Source organism: Bicyclus anynana, chromosome 7 (genome assembly GCF_947172395.1).
Source record: "Bicyclus anynana chromosome 7, ilBicAnyn1.1, whole genome shotgun sequence".
Classification (NCBI taxonomy): Eukaryota; Metazoa; Arthropoda; class Insecta; order Lepidoptera; family Nymphalidae; genus Bicyclus; species Bicyclus anynana.
The window spans coordinates 3989634-4011432 of NC_069089.1; the positions used below are offsets into that span (position 1 = coordinate 3989634).

A 21799-nucleotide genomic window follows, 5' to 3' on the forward strand; every position below is an offset into this window, starting at 1 on the left:
GTTAGCCCGCTTCAATCTTAGATTGCATCATCACTTCTCATCAGGTGAGATTGTAGTCAAGGGCTAACTTGTAAAGAATAAAAAAAGAAACCTTTATTAAATGAGCATGTTTTTAAGCTAGATATACAACTTTGCCTATAACATTTTTTTTCCACGTGATCGTTAAAAGTAAATTTTAAATAAATAAAAAAAATTTTTAAACAGGAAAAAAGTAATTGAAATAACTCACTTCGTAGAAGAAAAATCCAAAGTTTCATTGGCTGAAACAACTACTCAAAAATAATAATTAACAAGTATATAATCAACGCTTGAGTAATTTTTAAATGGTACGACTAAACTGCACTGAAGGTAGGGATTTTTATATTTTGTGCAAAAATCAATTTATCTTAAAAACTTTAAAATTTCGGCTAACAATTGCGTTATTTTAATAGGCCTTGATGTCAGCCTGTAAAGTCATGGACCGATTTTAAAAATGCTTTTTTCGTGTTTTAGGGTTTGATTATAGCCTAGGTATACAGATTTCTAATTATTATAGTTTTCGATTTATGACGAAGAATGATTTGTACGGAACCCTCGGTAATTTTCTTTAAGTATTAAGACAATGGAAGTTTTGCCCGCCCCGTGATTTCCGCCCTCTGTATGAATCTGTCCGTCTTATAAAATCGCTTCAGCATTCAGCCGTGAAAAGGCAACTCACAGACACACAGACATTTACTTTCGCATTTATAATATTAGTATGGTTTCGTTGTCATACACGAGTTATTTATAGTTTAGTGACAAGGGCGCAGAGTCGACCGCATTCGCTGCTGATAGCGCCGGCACGAAAAACGCGGAATAAGAAAACTCGCCAAAAGCGCTTTCGCGCAGTGTATTACACATTTGGTGCATACTCGTATATGGTGGTAATCTTATATTTGCATATATCTCCAGTTCATTTCAAACTCTCGTAGAGAGAGGACATGTGTTTATTAAAAATGTGTACAAATTTACGCGCGTAATAGTGGTTTGGAGAAAAAAACTAATACTTTATATCATAAGTAAATAATTTCTGTGATATTGTGGTGGACTTTAATATATTTGATAGTAATTTAAATTATATATAAAAATGGATAGCGAAAAGTAAGTTGCTTTTAAGATTTTCTTTTAGTTTTTGTAATTATGGTGCAACCCTAAAAAACTTTAGGGATGTAGAATTAACAACGGTTTAGAACAGATACTTTCAGTAGGTACGTACTAGTTATATGTTATTATCAAGAGTATAATTAGGTACATATAAATAAAATGGAAGTGTCTGTCTGTTAATTTGTTTGTCCGTCTATTTTTATAATACTTATCTATGTTTTCTCATGCGCTTACAGTTGTTTACATGATACTAAAACACAATCGAGCTGATCATTTTTAACTGTCTGAATGGCTGAACGAATTTAAATAGGGCTTTCACTGGTAGGTAGAGGAGGTTATTGAATAACATACATATTGGCTACTTTTGTGCTTAAAAATCAATGGTTCCATTGGGATTTATGGAAAACTGAATTTTACTTTGACCAAGTCATAGGCATCAGCTAGTTTTTATTAATTACCTAGGATTAAGTTTAATAGTTCTAATTTTTAAACCCCAACGCAAATACGAGGGGCATACTTGTAAGTCTGACGTGCGTTCTGTTTGTCTAAACTAAATCTTCAACGGATAAACTGATTCTCTTCAACTTTGTTGATTTTCTTTGATAGATTTTTCATGTCCCAGGGTTCTTCCCTGGGATTTCTGGATGCCTGAAACATAAATTACATTAGACACCAGAAAATATGAGAGACAAGACACAGTCTGTTATATAGACCTATAGACGTCGAGCCCGTGAAGCCCAGACCTTCGTCATTTCTTATACGGGAGTGTTCTAAGCTATGTTTGATTATAATCGATTCAGCCGTTTAATAGTTATGGGGTGGAAGAGGGGAGGAATTATCAATAGTAAGCGTAACTAAAAATTCTACTGACTTTTTCTTACTTCTAAGAAATTTTCAACCAAAATTCTCAACCCAAAGTTAGAAGTTAGTAGTGGTAGGTAGATTCCCGTGACTCGGAGAGCACGTTATATTGTTGGTCGCGATCATTAAGATTAAGTAATATATGATAATAGCCGTCAATGAATTCAACATTATTTATAACCTTAAACCCGCCATCCCGTATTGGAGCAGTGTGGTGGGTCTAAGCTCCTTATCCCCGTATTATAAGGAAGGAGGGCATATGGAAGAGTAGAGGAGGAATGGAGAACGTAAAAGTCTACATGCAGAGGTTTGGTACCTAGGAACGTAAAAATATTTAGATGAATAACTAAAGCAGCGCACGTGGGTAACTATCTATACTTAGTTCTTTTTACTCCAACTTAGGTACTTGACTACTTGGAAGAAATCAATTAAGGCTTTACAAGGCCTATGTCGCTCTTCATTGATTTGATCAATCATCATCATTATCAACCTATATTCGGCTCACTGCTGAGCTCGAGTCTTCTCTCAGAATGAGAGGGGTTAGGTCAATAGTCCACCACGCTGGCCCAATGAGGACTTCACACACGCAGAGAATTGAGAAAATTCTCGGGTATGCTGGTTTTCTCACGATGTTTTTCCTTCACCGTTTGAGACACGTGATATTTAATTTCTTAAAATGCACACAACTGAAAAGTTGGAGGTGCATGCCCCGGTCCGGATTTGAACCCACACCTTCCGGAATCAGAGGCAGAGGTCATATCCACTAGGCTATCACGGGTCTTTTCGCAGTATGACCCCCTACTAAAGGACGAGATAGCCCAGTGGACATGACCTCTGCCTCCGATTCCGGAGGGTGTGGGTTCGAACCCAGTCCGGGGCACGTACCTCCAACTTTTCAGTTGTGTGCATTTTAAGTAATTAAATATCACGTGTCTCAATCGGTGAAGGAAAACATCGTGAGGATACCTGCATACCAGAGAATTATCTTAATTCTCTGCGTGTGTGAAGTCTGCCAATCCGCATTAGGCCAGCGTGGTGGACTATTGGCCTTACTCCTCTCATTGTAAGAGGAGCATCGAGCTCAGCACTGAGCCGAATATGGGTTGATGACGACCCCCTACTATGTGGACCGAGGACATCAAGCGAGTTGCAGGGAGCTGCTGGATGCTGGCGGCTCGAGACCGTTGTCCATGGAAGTCCATGCAAGAGGCCTATGCCCAGCTGTGGATGTCCATCGCCTGATAATGATGATGATGATGATTAATGTTATACCTACATGACTGTTACCTAATATTTTTAACCGACTTCTAAAAAGAAGGAGGTTCTATATGTTAGGCTATATGTATGTATGTTTTTTTCATTTTACGCTATAGATACCATACCTATTTAGTAGGCACGAAGAAGGGAAGATATTGATTATACCCTGTTTTTCGAAAATTGAATCTCGAATGTTTGAGGCTCTATAAAATCTATCTCGAGTCTTGACTATTTTATCTCCATTAGAAGATATCACAGTTGACAGAGGTATTTGAGGATGTGTGACTTTCAATGAATATCTTAATATCCAAGTCACACAAATGAAGTCAAGGGCAATTTTGTTCAAAACGAAATACTTGTGATGAACATTGTTATTTGGATAAGGATTTATATCATGTTCATAAAAAGACCTTCGCAAAATTTAAAAAGATTTATTGAGTTCACCTTAAAAGATAGACATGCTGTAGCAGACTTGTTTTAGAACATTGATTCCCAAAGTGGTCAAGGTGGACTCTATTATATATACCCCAGGAGTCTACGTTGACGTGACATAAAAATGGGGGTTCACGAAAATTTGTCTGATTTCATACCGAGTTTTCATAGGAGTTTTCTAAATAAAATAATTTGTGGTCACGGCGTTAAACGCGAGCTGATCACCGCGCGCTCACTTTAAAATTCTATATATCGGTAATTAATTAACGTATTGAAATAATTCTTTCACGAGTATTTTTTGTTTTCAACGGAGAATACAGAAATATAACATTTAAAACTAGTTAACATTATTCATTATGAACATTCTTCTTTTTGAAATCAATTACAATGGACAACATTAATAGTTTAATTTAAAATATTTTAATTTCAAAGTTTAGTTTTTATATTACAACTATACCACAACCAACCACAGTATTAAACTAGCGTTTCAAGTCTCAAAACTGTTCGAGTCGCTCACTACCAACTGTTGCCAATTCGTTATTGTATTTTGTATACAAGAAAAATAACGTAATATTTATTTTCAAACACATTGGACATTTTAAATATTTGCTAATAGAATTTATCTCACTTCAAAGTTTTCACGTCAAAAAATGTAGGTATTTTCTTTTTTCTGAGGGCATGTGATAGACAGATACACCTAAATTTATGAAGATTAAAAATGACGAGTTAAGTTACCAAAGGCAATATGTTTTCTGTGCAAAAGGTAAAGGTACTATAATTATAAATTATACTGTTACCAAAGGTAACTACGGTAGCCGTAATTGGCTTTAATCATAGGCTTTTTGTACGAGTAAGTAGCAGCTGTCTAGGGTCCAGAGCCTGAACCGTCCAAGAATAAAGCTTATTATTTTCAATCGATTACAATTTATAATATTAACAAATTATAAGGGAAATCATGTTTCCAGTCACCACTCACTTACTTTCGTGGCAACTAGTGTATCGCTTCGTCATCAACCCATATTCGGCTCACTGCTGAGCTCGAGTCTCCTCTCAGAATGAGAGGGGTTAGGCCAATAGTCCACCACGCTGGCCCAATGGTTCTCTGGTATGCAGGTTTCCTCTCGATGTTTTCCTTCACCGATTGAGACACGTGATATTTAATTTCTTAAAATGCACACAACTGAAAAGTTGGAGGTGCATGCCCCGGACTGGATTCGAACCCACACCCTCCGGAATCGGAGGCAGAGGTCATATCCACTGGGCTATCACGGCTCATAACTAACTAGTGTATAGTGGTAGTTAAATATTTTTTTTATAAGAGAAGTTTAAAAGTCTCTAGCGAAAGGTTGCCACTAAAGTAAGTATCCGGCAAATGGAGTCACGATTATTCATGTTAGGTATACTGACTAAAAAAAAATACATTTTATGTTTATACAATAGGTATAGGTTCGCGGCCCTTGAAACCTGCCACCTTCCAAACGCTCTAGTGCGTAGTAGGTACCTACTTAACTTTAATAGGAGCATGGGATGACAAACTATCAGTTTTTTCATAAAATGAGGTAAGTCAGGCAATCGCAGGCTCTCGGTCAATTTATTTCGGTAGACATGTGGTAGGTTTTGAAGGTAATTAGTTCACGTGACCGACGTTGATGGATTTGAGATTTCCTATTTTACAAATCTGACAATGTCCTTGAAGGTCACTTACTAAAAATACTAGCAGTGAAAGACATTTCGTTGTTAATGTTCATTCAAAAATATTTTAATTTCAAATACTAGCGAACGCCCGCGATTTCGTTGAATTAATACATCACCGGCTTAGCACCGCCTTCATACTGATCAGCAGGTAGAACATATAATGATGTTATTTTTCACTTTTTAGTTTAGTGGGTACGTTTTTAGGTTTTGAAGTCGGTTGTATTTTTTTATTAAAATTTTTACCTTTTCTTTTAAACCCTGGACGGTCCTTGACGTTCAAGTAGTTAACGCTTGTCAATGTTGTTATGGTGAGTTTAACTGGAAAGTGACCAAGTGCGAGTCGGTCACGCATAGAGTAAGGTTCCACAGTTCATTGTGCCACCAATGTCGACTAAGAATGGTTGTTTTGTTTGGTCGACTACGACTTTACCCTTTCCTACCAGCGAATCTATTTTTTAACATTTCAGGTAAAATAAAACATAAGTAGAGTATATATTTTTTAGATTTTTGTGTACTTACCTACCTAGAAGTGCTATTTCTATAATAAGATCAAAACTACTGAGTAACCACTTTATGTCTAATAATGTTAGCAATTTTGTTACAAAGTTGGTACAGACACCGCCCACCGAGGGTTCCATGCAAATCATTCTTCATCAGAAATCAAAAATTATATAGGTACCTATCATAAAAATAATTAATAATAAAAAAATTCAACCGACTTCCAACTCAAAAATTAACTTAAACTAAAAAACAAAAAATAACTTAGTCTAAAGTACGACTATAGAGTCATCTATTAGCCCCCCCCCCCCCACTAATTTTGTAACGCCGCTGGTTGAAATATACGTTTTATTGCATTTATGACAAAAACGTATATTGTAAACTCAGACTGTAATTTTTTTTGCGACGTTTGTTGTCATACGTTGCAGCAGTCCAGCTTCATCATCAGAAACGGAAATGACAAAGAGGAACTCTGTAAAAATAATGAAATCTTGTAATTTTTTCAAGAATGGTTTTTGTGACAGGGTCGGACGGACGAAGTCACCGGCGTTCGCTAGTCTTTTACATAGGTATTATGTTATGCTGTTTGGCATGACAACGTCTGTCGGTAAGGTAGTGAAGTATATTTTCCTTATCTCTCCAAATAAGTGCAAAGATAACAATACTTGAGGATGTGTTGATCTGACGCAAACGGTTAGAGATTAAGCTTAAGAACGATAGCTTTACGAACTCACAACAGGGCCTGTAGCCATGTGACCCGTCGAATCTCTTTCTACAGTCGCAAACGCTTGGAAAATTAAAACATCTATGCGAATGACATTTGCAATTGACAGATCACGTGATCAAGATCTGTGATTCCATATTTTTTTATAGTTTTCGAGGCGTTGGCATTTGTAGAAATGGCTACAAGCCAGAGGCGTAGCTACCGCCGTATCAATAATATGGGGCCCTCGGACTACAGGGCCCCTTACGTGTGAAAGCAAAAATTGGTAAAATGTAATCCACAATGTCACTTAATTTGGTGCTTCCCATAAAATAATCATAAAAAGCATGCCTATATAGTTTCACTTCAAAAATGACAGAATTAAAAAAAACAATATTTTCCCGGGTTTAGCGTGCAGCCTAAAATTTAAACATCCTACATATGTTAGGTCACGGTTATCTTTATTTTAAGCAAGCATTTTTGTTTCTTTTTTGAGAAATCTTTATCATGGCACAGAAAATATATGTACCTACCTGCGACTAATTTTGATACAGGGCACGCTATGCCACTGCTACAGGCTCAGGTACCTATTGGTACCTACTAAAACCGCCATGTAGCATTTTTGTTTCTATTTTGAGATTTTTTTACCATGGCACAGAAAATAGTGTACCTACAACTAATTTTGATACAGGGCACGCTATGCCACTGCTACAGGCTTAGGTACCTATTGGTACCTACTAAAACCGCCATGTTGATCCAGTGCCAAGCCTATGTGGTGTCGGATCACAAGGTCCTGGGTTCGAATACTGGGTAATCTTTATGAGATATTAAGGTTTTCTTTCTTACTGGCTGAAAGCAGGGCTCTTTAGTGGGACGTCATAGGCTGATAATGATGAAGATGTATACCAGGAAGTGTCGTATGTGTTTCAAGTTGTGAATCCAAGTTATGAACCACACGTGTTACTTTTTGACATAGTTTTTAGTAACTAACACTAACATAAAAACCACCAATCCAGGAACTACTGATACGACTTGAAAAAATCTTTCAGTGTTAGATTGCCCATTTATCGAGGAAGGCTATAGGTTATATTATCCCCATATTCCTACGGGTACGGGAACCACGCGGGTGAAACCGCGCGGCGTCAACTACAAACACTAACACACACATAAAATCTACCATTCATATTATGATTAATATTATTAGAAAGATCTATCTGTCGGTTATTGCATTGTTAGTCATTGAGGCAATGTACTCGTCCGATAACCCTAGATATACCTTGAACGTCAAAACAAATGTTTATCAACATCCTAATTGACAAACAAAACACAATAGTTACCCGACTACGAAGTCAAAACGAAGGGTAATGATTTTGGTTATAAATGAAGTGAAACTAAAAAGTCCGTAACACGTCAATGTTAATTGTTAAAAGATAATTTACTCTATTTAAAATTTGTACAAAGACATTTTTTGTGAATCAAAACAAAAGATGACAAAATATGACGATGAAGTTAAATTGTCACAAGTTACCAGTTTCTTGTACATGTAAATTTGTAAAAATTAGTATAAATGTTTACAGAGGGGCTTATGCTCGTTTCTTGTTTAGTATCATTGTGATAAGAACAAGTTATCAGTAACACACGAGTCGGTATTAATTTTGAAGTATTTGTCTCATTCACGATTCACGTGATATGTTTTGCTAACAATTAGTTTTATTGTGATCTTTTTATTTTACAACATATAAAATTAAAATAGTTAGAAAAGCTAAAAATTCGAATTTCATTTATATTTTTATCTTTATATATTACTAGCGGACGCCCGCGAGTTCGTCCGCGTGGACGAATTTTATTTTGTGTACTTCGGTGTACCTATTCAAAACATAAAACACTAGGTAGGTACATCGATTTTCATCGTAGTTTCGTTTTTGCGATTATACAAACCATTGTTTATTCAACGAAATGACATGTTTATCGTATTTATTACTGATGCCACGCGGTTTCACCCGTGTGGTTCTCGTTCCCGTAGCATTACAGGGATAATATATAGCATATAACCTTCCTCGATAAATGGGCTATCTAACACTGAAAGAATTTTTCAAATCGGACCAGACCACTTTTCCTGAGATTAGCGCGTTCAAGGAAACAAACAAACAAACTCTTCAGCTCTATAATATTAGTATAGATAGTGATGGTAGTATCTAGTAGTAAACGTTATTTACCGAAAAACGTAATTTATTAACCGACTCCAAAATAAGTGGGAGGTTCTCCATTAGTTTTTGTTTAAATAATCATGTGATTGTAAAAATGTCACAGGCACTTGTTGTAAAATTACATTGTCAAGGTCACATCGTCGAAATAACCATGTCAGGTGACCGCAAACACAAAAATACGAAAAACTATGTATAGTGGGCAGTGGCTTATGTTTTGAATCGTACACCGAGATGAATCACAAATGAAAATGAAATGAAGACAGGCTGATCTGTGTGCCTAGTGGGAGTTTTCAATATTTTCACACTTTTACTATCGCGTTAACGTAAACGCAAATTTATATGGAATTGAAACAGTTCTGCTGTAGTGCCACTAGATGGCGATGTTTCAATTCCTTAGAAATTCGCGTTTACGTTAACGCGATCGTCACAATATCAAACTGCCACTAGGCACTCTGTGTGTTTGTAGTGACAAGTGAGTAGTGACGACCTGCGTGGCACAGTGGTATGCGCGGTGGATTTACAAGACGGAGGTCCTGGGTTCGATCCCCGGCTGGGCCGATTAAGGTTTTCTTAATTTGTCCATGTCTGGCTACTTACCACCCTACCGTGATAGACGTACCGCCAAGCGATTTAGCGTTCCGGTACGATGTCTTGTAGAAATCGAAAGGGGTGTGGATTTCATCCAACTCCTAACAAATTAGCCCGCTTCCATCTTAGATTGCATCCAAGTGAGGTTATAGTCAAGGGCTAACTCGTAGACTTGTAGAGATTAAAAAAAAGTGACTACGTACGTTACGTAATACGAAGATAGTAGAAAAGTGATATAATAGCATATCCTGTTTCATGATCATTATCAACCCATTTTCGGCTGACTGCTGGGCTCGAGTCTCTCTCAGAACGAGAGAGATTAAGCCAATAGTCCACCACGCTGGCCAAATGCGGATTGGCAGACTTCATACACGCAGAGAATTAAGAAAATTCTCTGGTATGCAGGTTTCCTCACGTTGTTTTTCCTTCACCGTTTGAGACACGTGATATTTAATTTCTTATAATGCACACAACTGAAAAGTTGGAGGTGGAGGGAGGTGCCCCGCACCGGTTTCGAACTCATACCCTCCGGAATCGGAGGCAGAGGTCATATCCACTGGGCTATCATGGCTTATATTCTGTTTAGTTGCATATAAAAGTAGCATATTTTGCTTTCAGAAGTGATTCAGCGCCATTCATCAAAAATGGAACGTCGGCGACCATCACAAAGACTCCCGAGAAAACTGTCAAGACAGGCAAAGAGGGGAGAGGGGAAGCCTTACGACAGGTCCTGGCGGCATTTGTTGCAAACTGGGGAACAGTTAACACTGGCATGGCGTTTGGATTTTCCGCAACTGCTCTACCTCAGTTGAAGAGTGCTGCATCCAGTATACACGTCACTGATAGTGAAGCCAGTTGGATTGGTAAGCTATTTCTATAATTATAAGATTTTGGCCAATTAGTATCTTGCGAATGTGGTTAAGCTTTTTGGCACATTGCCAGTTGATCCAGAACAATGTTTTTAGACAAGATCAAGTCCCGCTTTCGAAATTGTAATATGCATGAGAAATTTACTGGGAAATAATTAAAAAAAATAGTTGACACTCCAGGCAATCACTGCAACTTCCTGCTGAGTTTGAATAGAAGAAAAAGTTAGAAAGAAAATATCTTTATTTTATTGCTACATATATCAAAATTATTTAAGAATAATACCCTGCGATATATGTCATAACCTAGAATATTGTCCCAGCTCAGTATATCGCTATATGCTTCCCAAAAGCAAAGAGCATACAGCGCTGATTTTCAGCTAGTTAAGAACTGCAATGTCCACAGTCACTTAACTTCGCGGCATCTATCCGAAAAATACCGATAAGATCAAATTTTAATAAGTAAGGGGGCCCTGTAATTCGGGGCACTTTATCATTGAGAAGGCTAATACGGTATAGCTCCGTCCCTGCATATATGTCATTGTCAAATACTATACCTACAAAGAATCAAGCACCTGGAGTATGTTTTAAGTAAATCATGTTTTATGCAGCTAGTTTGAGCTCTGCTGGAACACCAATTGGCTGCATACTCAGCGGCTACCTCATGGACAACATCGGGAGAAGGCGAACACTCATCCTCACAGAAGTGCCACTTATTTTGGGATGGATCTTGATTGCCTTTGCACAAAACGTTCCTATGATTTATGTCGGTAAGCAGTAGCACATACATTACACAAACTGTGTATTTTTATCGCCTTTATTCAACGATATTTTATACTATAGATATGTTACGTGTCTAAAAAATCACCGGAAAAAGTGATCCGAATTTAACTACTCCGCTGAGCGCACACATGCACAATATTGTGTTTACTTACATTAAAGTTTTTACAGTTCCACACATTGTCTATACTTCTATACTAATATTATAAAGAGGAAAACTTTGTTTGTTTGTTTGATTGTAATGAATAGGCTCAAAAACTACTGGACCGATTTTTCAAATTCTTTCACCATTCGAAAGCTACATTATCCACAAGCAACATATGCTAAATTTTATTTTGGAAAAAATAGGGTTCCGTAAGTTATTTGGGTTTTTCGGTCACAAGGTGTAAAAAATCAACCAGAAAAGTTGGGTAGGAGTAGGTAGGAGTAGGGTAGGGGTAGTTGAAAGTTTACATCGAGTTTCACGCGGACGAAGTCGCAGGCGTCGGCTAGTAGACAATATTTAGCTATTATTTGTTTAAACAATTTTCGTTGTTCACCATGCGACGACCTTTGTTTGCCTTTGGCGTTTCGAAGCTTTAGTGACACTTAATAGCATAAAAACTTGTTGACCCTTGAAATCCGATACCATGGTTACAGTTCAATAAATTATTTTGGTATTATTTTTTTTTCTTTAAGTAAAATTGCAACTTTAAGTTTTTGATATTATAGGTATAGTACGTACAGTAAAACTAAAATATTAAAAACTTTAAAGTTTAAAGACTCGATTTTTTTAAGACAAAACTTACAATCTACTATACGAGTATATCGAAGGCTCCAACCTACGAGTACTTTGCCTGCTGTTAAGTCCGCCACTGTACGTACAGCTTTTATTGTTACTAGCTGACGCCGCGCGGTTTTACCCGCGTGGTTTCCGTTCCCGTAGGAATACAGTTATTTTATATAAGCCTTCCTCGATAAATGGGCTTTCTGACACTGAAATAATTTTTCAAATCGGACCAGTAGTTCCTGAGATTAGCGCGTTTAAGCAAACAAACTCTTCAGTTTTATAATAATATTTATCAAGAGATAGTTGAAATTACTTTCTAAGGAATAAATATAATATCTTTCAAGATAACAGTGAATATGCATTTTTTAAGCACCAAGATATCATATCATAGCTGTCTAATATGCATTAAGGCGATAATCTTTAGGATGACATGATAGTACCTAATCATGACAGGGACCTACTCCTTGAAGCGAGGCGACAAAAACAATATCAAACTCCCTTTTCTAGGCTGTTACTGAGATTTTTTTCGTAGCCCGACCAAATACTTACAGTTACTCGAATCCAATAGTAATTTACATATTTCGTATTCCTGAAAAGAAAAAGACAAATAAGTCGACCAATAGCGGTTGTACCAGTCCATTTTCCTCCTCCCAGTATTTACTCTTTCATTCCAACGCAACGAAAGCAATATTTCCGATTCAGTGCTACTATTGGTTGACATAATGTCTTCCTCTCGTACGATGTATCTCTAAATACGTTGATTGATTGATAGTATGCCTGAGATGTGTCTTAGGTATATTGATCAACAAGAGTTGTTTTTCACCGTGAGGAATGTGAGGAAACCTGCATACCTGAGATATTTTTAAATTCTCTACGTGTCTTGAGTCTGCCTATCCGTATTTGGCCAGCGTGGTGGACTAAGACCTAGCCCACTCATTCTGAGAGGAGGCTCGTGCTCAACAGTGAGCCGAATATTTGTTAATGATGAATATTTCCACAGGTAGATTGCTGGTCGGTCTTGGTTCAGGCATGGTGGGCGCTCCCGCTAGAGTGTACACGTGTGAAGTCTCCCAGCCACATCTCCGCGGCATGCTGGGTGCCATGGCGTCTGTTGGAGTTTCTACTGGTGTATTGATACAGGTATGTATTACCACAGAGAACATATGTACGTATTACCATATTCCGAAACCAATATACAGGGTGCTCGGAATTATTTCCCATAACTCTAGGCGTAGGTGACTGATGTATTTGTTTATTTATTTATTTATTTATTAGGTTTATTTACAATCACTCCTCTTTTTTTGACGGCCTCCCTGGCGCAGTGGTATGCGCAGTGGATTTACAAAACAGAGGTCCTGGGTTCGATCCCCGGCTGGGCAGATTGAGATTTTCTTAATTTGTCCAGGTCTGGCTGGTGGGAGGTTTCGGCCGTGGCTAGTTACCACCCTACCGACAAAGACGTACCGCCAAGCGATTTAGCGTTCCGGTACGATGCCGTGTCGAAACCGAAAGGGGTGTGGATTTTCATCCTCCTCCTAACAAGTTAGCCCGCTTCCATCTTAGACTGCATCATCACTTACCATCAGGTGAGATTGTAGTCAAGGGCTAACTTGTAAAGAATAAAAGAATAAAAAAAAATAACTTACACTAACTAAAATAATAAAATGTAACTAAATTATAAATTACTATAAGTGTAGTGATTACTTACAAATAAACACAGCATGAAATAAAGAAGAACAGTAAATAAAAGATAACTTAAATATCACAAATAAAGAACATACACACTAGTGTTATTAACTGAAAAAGAAGAAAAAATGAGAGAAAGAAAGAAAATTAAATAAGATACTTACTTTACTCAGCACATGCAACGAAAGCTCTCAAAAGGAATATTTTCTTTTTGTTTTCGACACATTTTTCTTTAATACATCGCACGATAATTTGATTTATAACATTTGGATAAAATTTATTAATTATTAGCATAATTTGCTGTCCATTTCGATATCTATCTATGCCTTTGCCTCATGATGATACTCAGGGTATCAAATAGGATATTTTACGTTTTTTGTTGAGCTAGAATCATACAATTTTGTAAGAATCCGAGTATCTATTGTAAATGTTTAAACATACAAAATTCTTATTTGCAGTTTGTTTAAGCACCCTGTATTTAATTAATAGAATTACGACTTTAATAAACCTAAATAAAACATTGCATTTGTTGTAGCAAAAAATAAATACAATCGACTTGTACTGTTTGAAATAAGGACCTACTTGTACGTGATGAGCTTTTCCAATAAGCTTCAATCAAAACTAATCTGACAGAAAATCGAATAACACTTGAAAATGATAAAATGTGTGATAACCAGAACATATAGAGTAATTTGGTTAGGTCAAACAAATCTGACGTGCGTATTCAGTCAGCTGATTTTACGTCACACACGTCTAAGTATCGATTATTCCACTCACGTGCGATTCCCGTTCAAACGATTAAATGAGTATTTTGTCGTCTCTAAATAGATCTCATTTTACAGGTGTGTGACGCGTGGTGCGGCTATAAATATCGGGATCGTGGAACACAAAACTATTCTATCTCTGTTTATATTTCATACAATGCTTAAATGTTATTGTTGGGTTTACATCTGTGTAAAAACAATACCATCTTTCTACAATTTAAAAAAAACTATTTATCTATGTCTATACTTATGTTTTAAAGAGGTAAACTTTGTGGTATTGTAGGATAATCAATGGATTTACTGTAACAATTTTGAATATTCTTTTACCACTAAAAAGCCAGTTATTACCACAAAAGTTATTTGTGAGTCTATACTCACAAATAACTTTTGTTATTTGTGTTGAACACGGGGACTAAATATAGCCTATTCCTATGAATAGGCTATATTTAGTCCCCGTGTTCTCACAGGAACGGAAACTACGCGGGTGAAAACGCAAATATATAATTTGCGTTTTCACCAACCAACGCAAAACTGTGACAGCACCAATTTTATACATTGAAGATATTGATGTTTTTTATAATATTTGTCTGTCTGTCAGTCTGCCAAAATGTGTACCGTAGCTATCTTACTTTTTATAAGTTGCATTGAAATAAATTGGTCGGTAAGTACCATGTATTTTCAGAAATAAAAAAATACAATACAAAAATTTTACCCCTTGATGAGTAATAAATATAGCTAAACTATTTGCTTGTGCCAATGAACCCTTTTATACGATACCCCACTTGACACGGTTAACTCAATGCCGCTCCTTGCATAAAGACCCTGTTTGTTTGTGATTTGATTACAAATAGTATTAAATATCAAGCAAAAGCCAGTTTTTAGATTTTTCCGTATCTAATATAGGTAGTATCTAATATAGGACGATATTACGTGCTAAATGTTGTAGGTTAACGGGAAGTACCCTCTGAATTTTAATTCACTTGAAGGTGTTGAAAGATACGTTTTTTTGGTGGCAATTCAAAATCATATTTTTTTTAAATCTTTGTACATTATGAGTGTTTTATTCTTTGGTAGAGTAAAATAATGTATAGAAAAAGTAAAAAAACCAAAGACAATCTAGAAATAAAGGTAAAAATTCAAATTATAGCGGGTTTTGTGCGACATTCGGGCAACTATCGCGCGCGCGAAAATGACTTGTTTTACTGCGTTATTACATTTATTAATTAAAATTAGCTTGTTTAATAACATTCCAACAAAAAACTATATTTAAATAGCTCCTATAATACATTTTAATGCAATCGGGCGTTTTAAACACGCGTGACCTTGGAACGCTCGACTTTTAAAGATGGCTCCACATCGCCGGATGTACGCCGTTCTTCGAAATTCGGCTTCACAGTGGAGCGGACGTTTCTTTTTTTACGTAAACTTGAAAATTCGATTTTTTCCAACGTAGAACGGAGTATATGGTTTTAATTTCAACTCTATACTAGTATCTCTACGACTTCTCTAGATAGTCTTGATAGAGATAGAGAGATGGACTGCAAATTGATAATGTTATAAGGGTTAATCGAGAGATTACTCACTAAAACCTCAATATCTCATATACGAGTTGTCATAATTGTTGTAGGTTAACGGAAAGTACCCTCTGAATTTTAATTATCTTGAAAATGTCGAGAGATACGTTTTTTGTGACATAACCGGACGTATCTTTTTTACGTAAACTTGGAAATTCGATTTTTTCCAAGGGACGTAGTATATGGTTTAATTTCAACACTATATCTCCATGATTTCTCTACATAGTCTAGATAGAGATAGACAAATGGACAGCAAAGTGATATTATAAAAGTTAATCGAGAGATTGCTCACTAAAACCCCACAATCTCATATACGAGTAAATATTAGTATAGTATAGATTACCTACGACAACCTTCTGAATTTCAATTCCCTTGAAAGTGTAGAAAGATATTTTTTTTGTGGCATAAATGGTCGTATCCTACTTCCTACTAATATTATAAACGCGAAAGTTTGTATGGATGTTTGGATGTTTGTTACTCTATAACGTTGCTACTACTGAAGCGATTTAGCTTATATATATAGGCTACTTTTTATCTCGGAAAAATTCATGGTTCCCGAGGGATTTGTGTAAAACTAAATTCCACGCGGACAAAGTCGCGGGCGTCCGCTAGTCTTAAAACGTATACTTGGAAATTTAATTCTTTCAGTGCTCCAAGGGAGTGTAGAACGAAGCATATGGTTTTAATTACAACTCCTTACCTCCACGCGTTCTCTAAATAGAGTCTTGCAGAGATAGACAGACAACAAAGAGATACCCACTAAAACCCTACAATCTCATATACCAGTAAATATTAGTATATAGATTACGACAATCAACCTCTCGTTGTCATAATTGTCGTAGGTTAACAGGAAGTACCCTCTCAATATTAATTCCCTTGAAAGTGTCGAAAGATACGTTTTTTGTGGCATAAACCGTCGTATCTTTTTTACGTAAACTTGGAAATTCGACTTTTTCCAAGGGACTATAAAACAGAGTATAAGGTTTTCAACTCTATACCTTCACGCGTTCTCTGTGTCTTGTAGAGGTAGACAAATGGATAACGTTGATATTATAAGGTCAATCGAGAGATTACTCACTAAAACCTCAATATCTATCTATATTAGTATATAGATTACGACAATCAACCTCTCGTTGTCATAATTGTTGTAGGTCAACAGGAAGTACCCTCTGAATATTATTTTGTGGCATAAACGACCGTATCCTTTTTTTTCGTGAGATAAACAGATGGACAACATTGATATTATATGGGGTTAATCGAGAGATTACCCACTAAAACCTGACAATCTCATATATGAGTGAATATTAGTATATAGATTACGACAATCAATCTCGTTGTCATAATAAGTACTTATCAGTTGGTAATTAATTTTTGTCACGCCACCCAAGTTTACTGACAATTGTACACAGTACATTGACGCTCCTGTTCCGTGTAAACATAATCATATGCTGATAAATGGTAATTGAACGGCGCGCATGTTTGCTCGCGTAAAATTAGAATTGCTAGCAATGCAAACAGTCTACTGCGTGGCTATTTCATTAGATAATAAGCGTGTTAGTACAATAATGAAATAGCAAACTTTACGGTATCGTCAGCTGATGCTAGAACATTAAACAAAAGATTAACGATATCTTATTAGCTATTTAATCATGTGACGGAAAACAATAACTGCATGACACATTGTGCACAATCGAAATAATTTGGGTTGTGCACGGAGTGCGCCACGGAGGCCTTCAAAGTTCAAAGTTTGTGGTGTTGAAGGGGTAATTTCTGGATCTACTGAACCGATTTCAAATTCACGTTTTTGTGATAGACCATACTTTATCCCCATACATACATACAGGAACGGGACGGGAAAGAATTTTTAAAATCGGACCACAAATGACGGAAATATGGCTGTACATATGAAAAAAAGTGTGTGTCAGATCCGACGCACGAATGGAGTTTACTCTTTCAGATCGACTGTCTAAATAGGTGTATGTTGCCCCGCAGCATACACTATTATATGTACGCTGCAGCGCACGGTGAAAGGTGCGCAGAATAGGTTGCACACAAAAACGTAACGCTGTCATTCGTTCATCGATTTTTACTGCCCATATTTTTTTACATGCCGGGGGCTATATATGAAAAATCGATTCTTAAGAAGTAAACTCCAAAAACATACATACAGCCGAAGGTAGAACCTCCGCCTTTTTGTAAGTCGGTTAAAAAGTCATATTTCTGTTACAGTACGTGATAGGCAGCGTCACTTCATGGAACATTCTAGCAGGATTGAGTGCAACGGTACCAATACTATCTCTTCTGGGAATGCTGTTTCTACCAGAAACACCCAACTACCTTCTGACTCAGGACAACGCGGTAAAGGCTGAAAAAGCTTTGGCGAAACTGAGGGGATCAACTTGTGACTTGCAGGATGAAATACAGAAGATGATCTCTTTTAAAGAGAAGAATCATGTTGAGCCGTAAGTGTATTCTTCCATATAATTCTGCTTTATTTCTCTGCTTAGCTCTGTCATCATATGATGAACCGGAAGGATGGATTGGAACTATCGTTGGAGCCATAAACACCGCACCATCAGTGGCGTGCGCAATGTTTTTAACTAGGGTATGCACTATAGGTTACAAATTGTACTAAATAGAAAAATACCTCCTCCAATACAGGTACGTGATGAATCCTCAGGGTATTCATCGCGTTTATGCATCTATTTTCAGCTGTAACATTATCATGGTGTTTTGGTTTTTTACTTTATGACAAATTCAGGTGGGATGACTTCAGGTGGGATTGTAGTCAAGGGCTAACTTGTAGAATAAAAAAAAATAACCCTTGACTGCGATATCACCTGATAAGATGGAAGAGGTACAAATTTATTCTACCCATACCCATCTCTGACAATTTCTATGCGGCTTGGTACCGGAACATAAAATCGCTTAGTAGTTCGTCTTTCGGTAGGGTGGTCCATGGTAACTAACCAAGGCCCAAGCTTACCACCAGAACCAGAAATATCTACCGGAAGGTCTATTGGGATTTCAGATTGTGTATTTTAAAACCAAATTAACAACTACAACATCAACGCTGCGTTTAGGAAGGTTACAAATAAGATACGCACAGTGCGTTTTTAGCTTTTTTTCATTTTTTTATTCTCTACAAGTTAGCCCTTGACTACAATCTCACCTGATGGTAAGTGAGGATGCAATCTAAGATGAAAGTGGGCTAACTTGTTAGTAGTAGGATGAAATCCACACTCCTTTCGGTTTCCACACGACATCGTACCGGAACACTATATCGCTTGGCGGTACGTCTTTGTCGGTAAGGTGGTAACTAACCACGGCCGAAGCTTCCCACCAGCCAGCTTAGACCATTTCTTACATTTTCAGTGAGTAAAGTAAGCTACATTTTTATCACCTTATTCCTACGGAAATGGGAATTACGCCAGTGAAACCGCGGGGAGTTTGCTAGAAATAAATAGAAATACCAACAATTGAGACGATGCGATTATAATACAGATATTTGGCTCACTGTTGAGCATGAGTCTCCTCTCAGAATAAGAAACCTCTCTTAAGTAGGTTATTCCACGAGAATTAAGAAAATTCTCAGACATGCAGGTTTCCTCACGTTTTTCTTTCACCATTTAAGACACGCAATATTTAATTTCTTAATTACACGAAAAATGCGGCTAAAAGTGCATGCCCCGGACCGGATTCGAACTTACTCAATCCGAATCGAAAGCAGATGTCATATCCACTGGGCTATCACGGCTTCACAGATAGTTTGTTGTGTACAAATTCATACGCATTGTTTCCCTTTTGACGTAGTTGTTCTTAATTCAATTTACACGCTCATGATTTACTCAGCATGAAACATGACGTTGTATGGATTGTTATTGTTTTCAAGCGTTACGTTAGCTTTAGCAATCTATGTTCCGTGGTTTTCGCTAATAGCCTAGTCGACATCCTTAAAAACGTGCTAATTACTGATACTGGTAAAATACGTATGACAGCTCTGCTTAAAATTGTCATTGTAAAAATGTTCTAATGTCAATAGATTTTGAGTTTCCATTATTGTAGAAGAATATTTGTGTTTAGAACTTTTTCGATAGTGTGTTAGGTTTATGTGTGGGTTTGAAATTATCGCACATTCTTCTAGACGTCATGACGAGTTTAATGGAATACCATACGTATTTTTATTCGCAGTAGGTACCTATCATAATTTAAATTAATTATTGTAGAAAATTCTAATGTCAATAGATTTTGAGTTTCTATAAATGTAGAAAATTCTTTTTTTTTATAACTATTTCGATCGTGTTGTATGATTATGTTCGAAATTTTCGCACATTTTTCTAGACGTCACGAGTTTAATGGACTACCATACGTATTTTTTTTTCGCAATATGAGAAATTAATGTTTATTTAAAGATGTCGACTATAATGCGTTCGGTTACTTATGAAGTTCACAAGTCACGATGCCATACATTATTGACTGAGTACATACACTCGTAAAACCTTGATAAAGAATCCGAGTGATACAGTAATTATCACATCATCATTTAAACTAACAAAAATATCATTGGCTAGGTATGTCAATGATATTTTAAAGTTGTTAGTATGTATTTTTGCTTTTAGATAGATTTGCATATACCTATATTATAATTTTTTGGCTTAACAGTTGAACTGCTTTTATCGGACACAGATATATCCTCAATATATGAAACACTATAGAGTTTCCACGAAATCTAATAAGACGGGACATGTGCGAGTCGCATTAGCCCACCGAGGGTTCCGTAATTTGTCTCGCAGTTCTTTTTCAAGCTTTTCTCAATTGCGTGCATTTTTTATAGCCGTGATAGCCCAGTGGATATGACCTCTGCCTCCGATTCCGGAGGGTGTGGGTTGGAATCCGGTCCAGGGCATGCACCTCAATCTTTTCAGTTGTGTGCAGTTTAAGAATTTAAATATATCGTGTCTCAAACGGTAAAGGAAAACATCGTGAGGAAACCTGCATACCAGAGAATGTATAGTGTGAAGTCTGCCAATCCGCATTGGGCCAGCGTGGTAGACTATTGGTCTAACCCCTCTCATTCTGAGAGGAGACTCGAGCTCAGCAGTGAGCTGAATATGGTTGATGATGATGCATTTTCTCGGATGCAGTTCCCTAGTAAGATTATAATCTAACATTCTATTAAACCAAAATAAAAACAATTTTTTTCATAATGTTTTCAGCTTGAAATCGCCGAAGGAAATATTGAAAGCTCTGTTGTCACCATCAACTTTGAAGCCATTTGGAATTCTTGCTGTGTACTTCTTCATATACCAATGGTGTGGAGTTAATACTATCACGTTCTACGCTGTTGAAGTTTTTGAGGTACATTTTTTTATTTTTTATTTAATGCAACTTTTATTACATCGCTTCAATTTTTTTCGCCCGTTGTCACACAATAAAGTAATAATTATTGTAATTTAATAACTTTAGTTATAGTTACGTGGCAGCCCGATTGATCACTCAATATTCGCTCACTTTTCAAAGTTTAGGAACTCCTATTCTACTTTATTGACAATATATTTAAAATATTATGTCTGTGAGGCTAGGCTAACGAACCGACCAGCATCGGAGTAGATTGATAGCCTGATAGGTCTAACTTCAACTCCCTTTTATAAGAGTTTGAGGTTTGGACCATAAAAAACATACTATGGGGATGACCTAGTCAGGTTTGAATATATTGATTTTTATGATAGATTCGAGTAAATAAGGTCAATATTAACTAAATAATACGCAAAAAACAAAGATTATCTGGATGTTTTCAAAATAAATAAAATTATAAAATTTCAAAATCTATCAAAAATCTTTTATCGTAATTAACGAAAATTCATACATTTTTAGCTTCCATACATTAAACGTATCATCTATATATATAAAAATGAATTGCTGTTCGTTAGTCTCGCTAAAACTCGAGAACGGCTGAACGGATTTATCTTATCTTGGTCTTCAAATGTTCGTGGAGGT

At 36.6% G+C, this 21799-nt stretch overlaps 1 protein-coding gene across 1 annotated transcript in view; it reads left to right on the top strand.

Annotated features, from left to right (window-relative positions):
* Positions 1-800: 800 nt before the first annotated feature.
* Positions 801-21799, top strand: part of LOC112052292 (facilitated trehalose transporter Tret1) — a 28478-nt gene continuing 7479 nt past the window's right edge. Inside the window, exons 1-6 of the mRNA XM_024091313.2 lie at positions 801-1119; positions 9982-10226; positions 10841-10999; positions 12779-12918; positions 18032-18264; positions 21019-21160. Coding sequence (XP_023947081.1) covers positions 1106-1119; positions 9982-10226; positions 10841-10999; positions 12779-12918; positions 18032-18264; positions 21019-21160 — 933 coding nt within the window. The 5' untranslated portion in view covers positions 801-1105. The remainder of the gene's footprint in view (positions 1120-9981; positions 10227-10840; positions 11000-12778; positions 12919-18031; positions 18265-21018; positions 21161-21799) is intronic.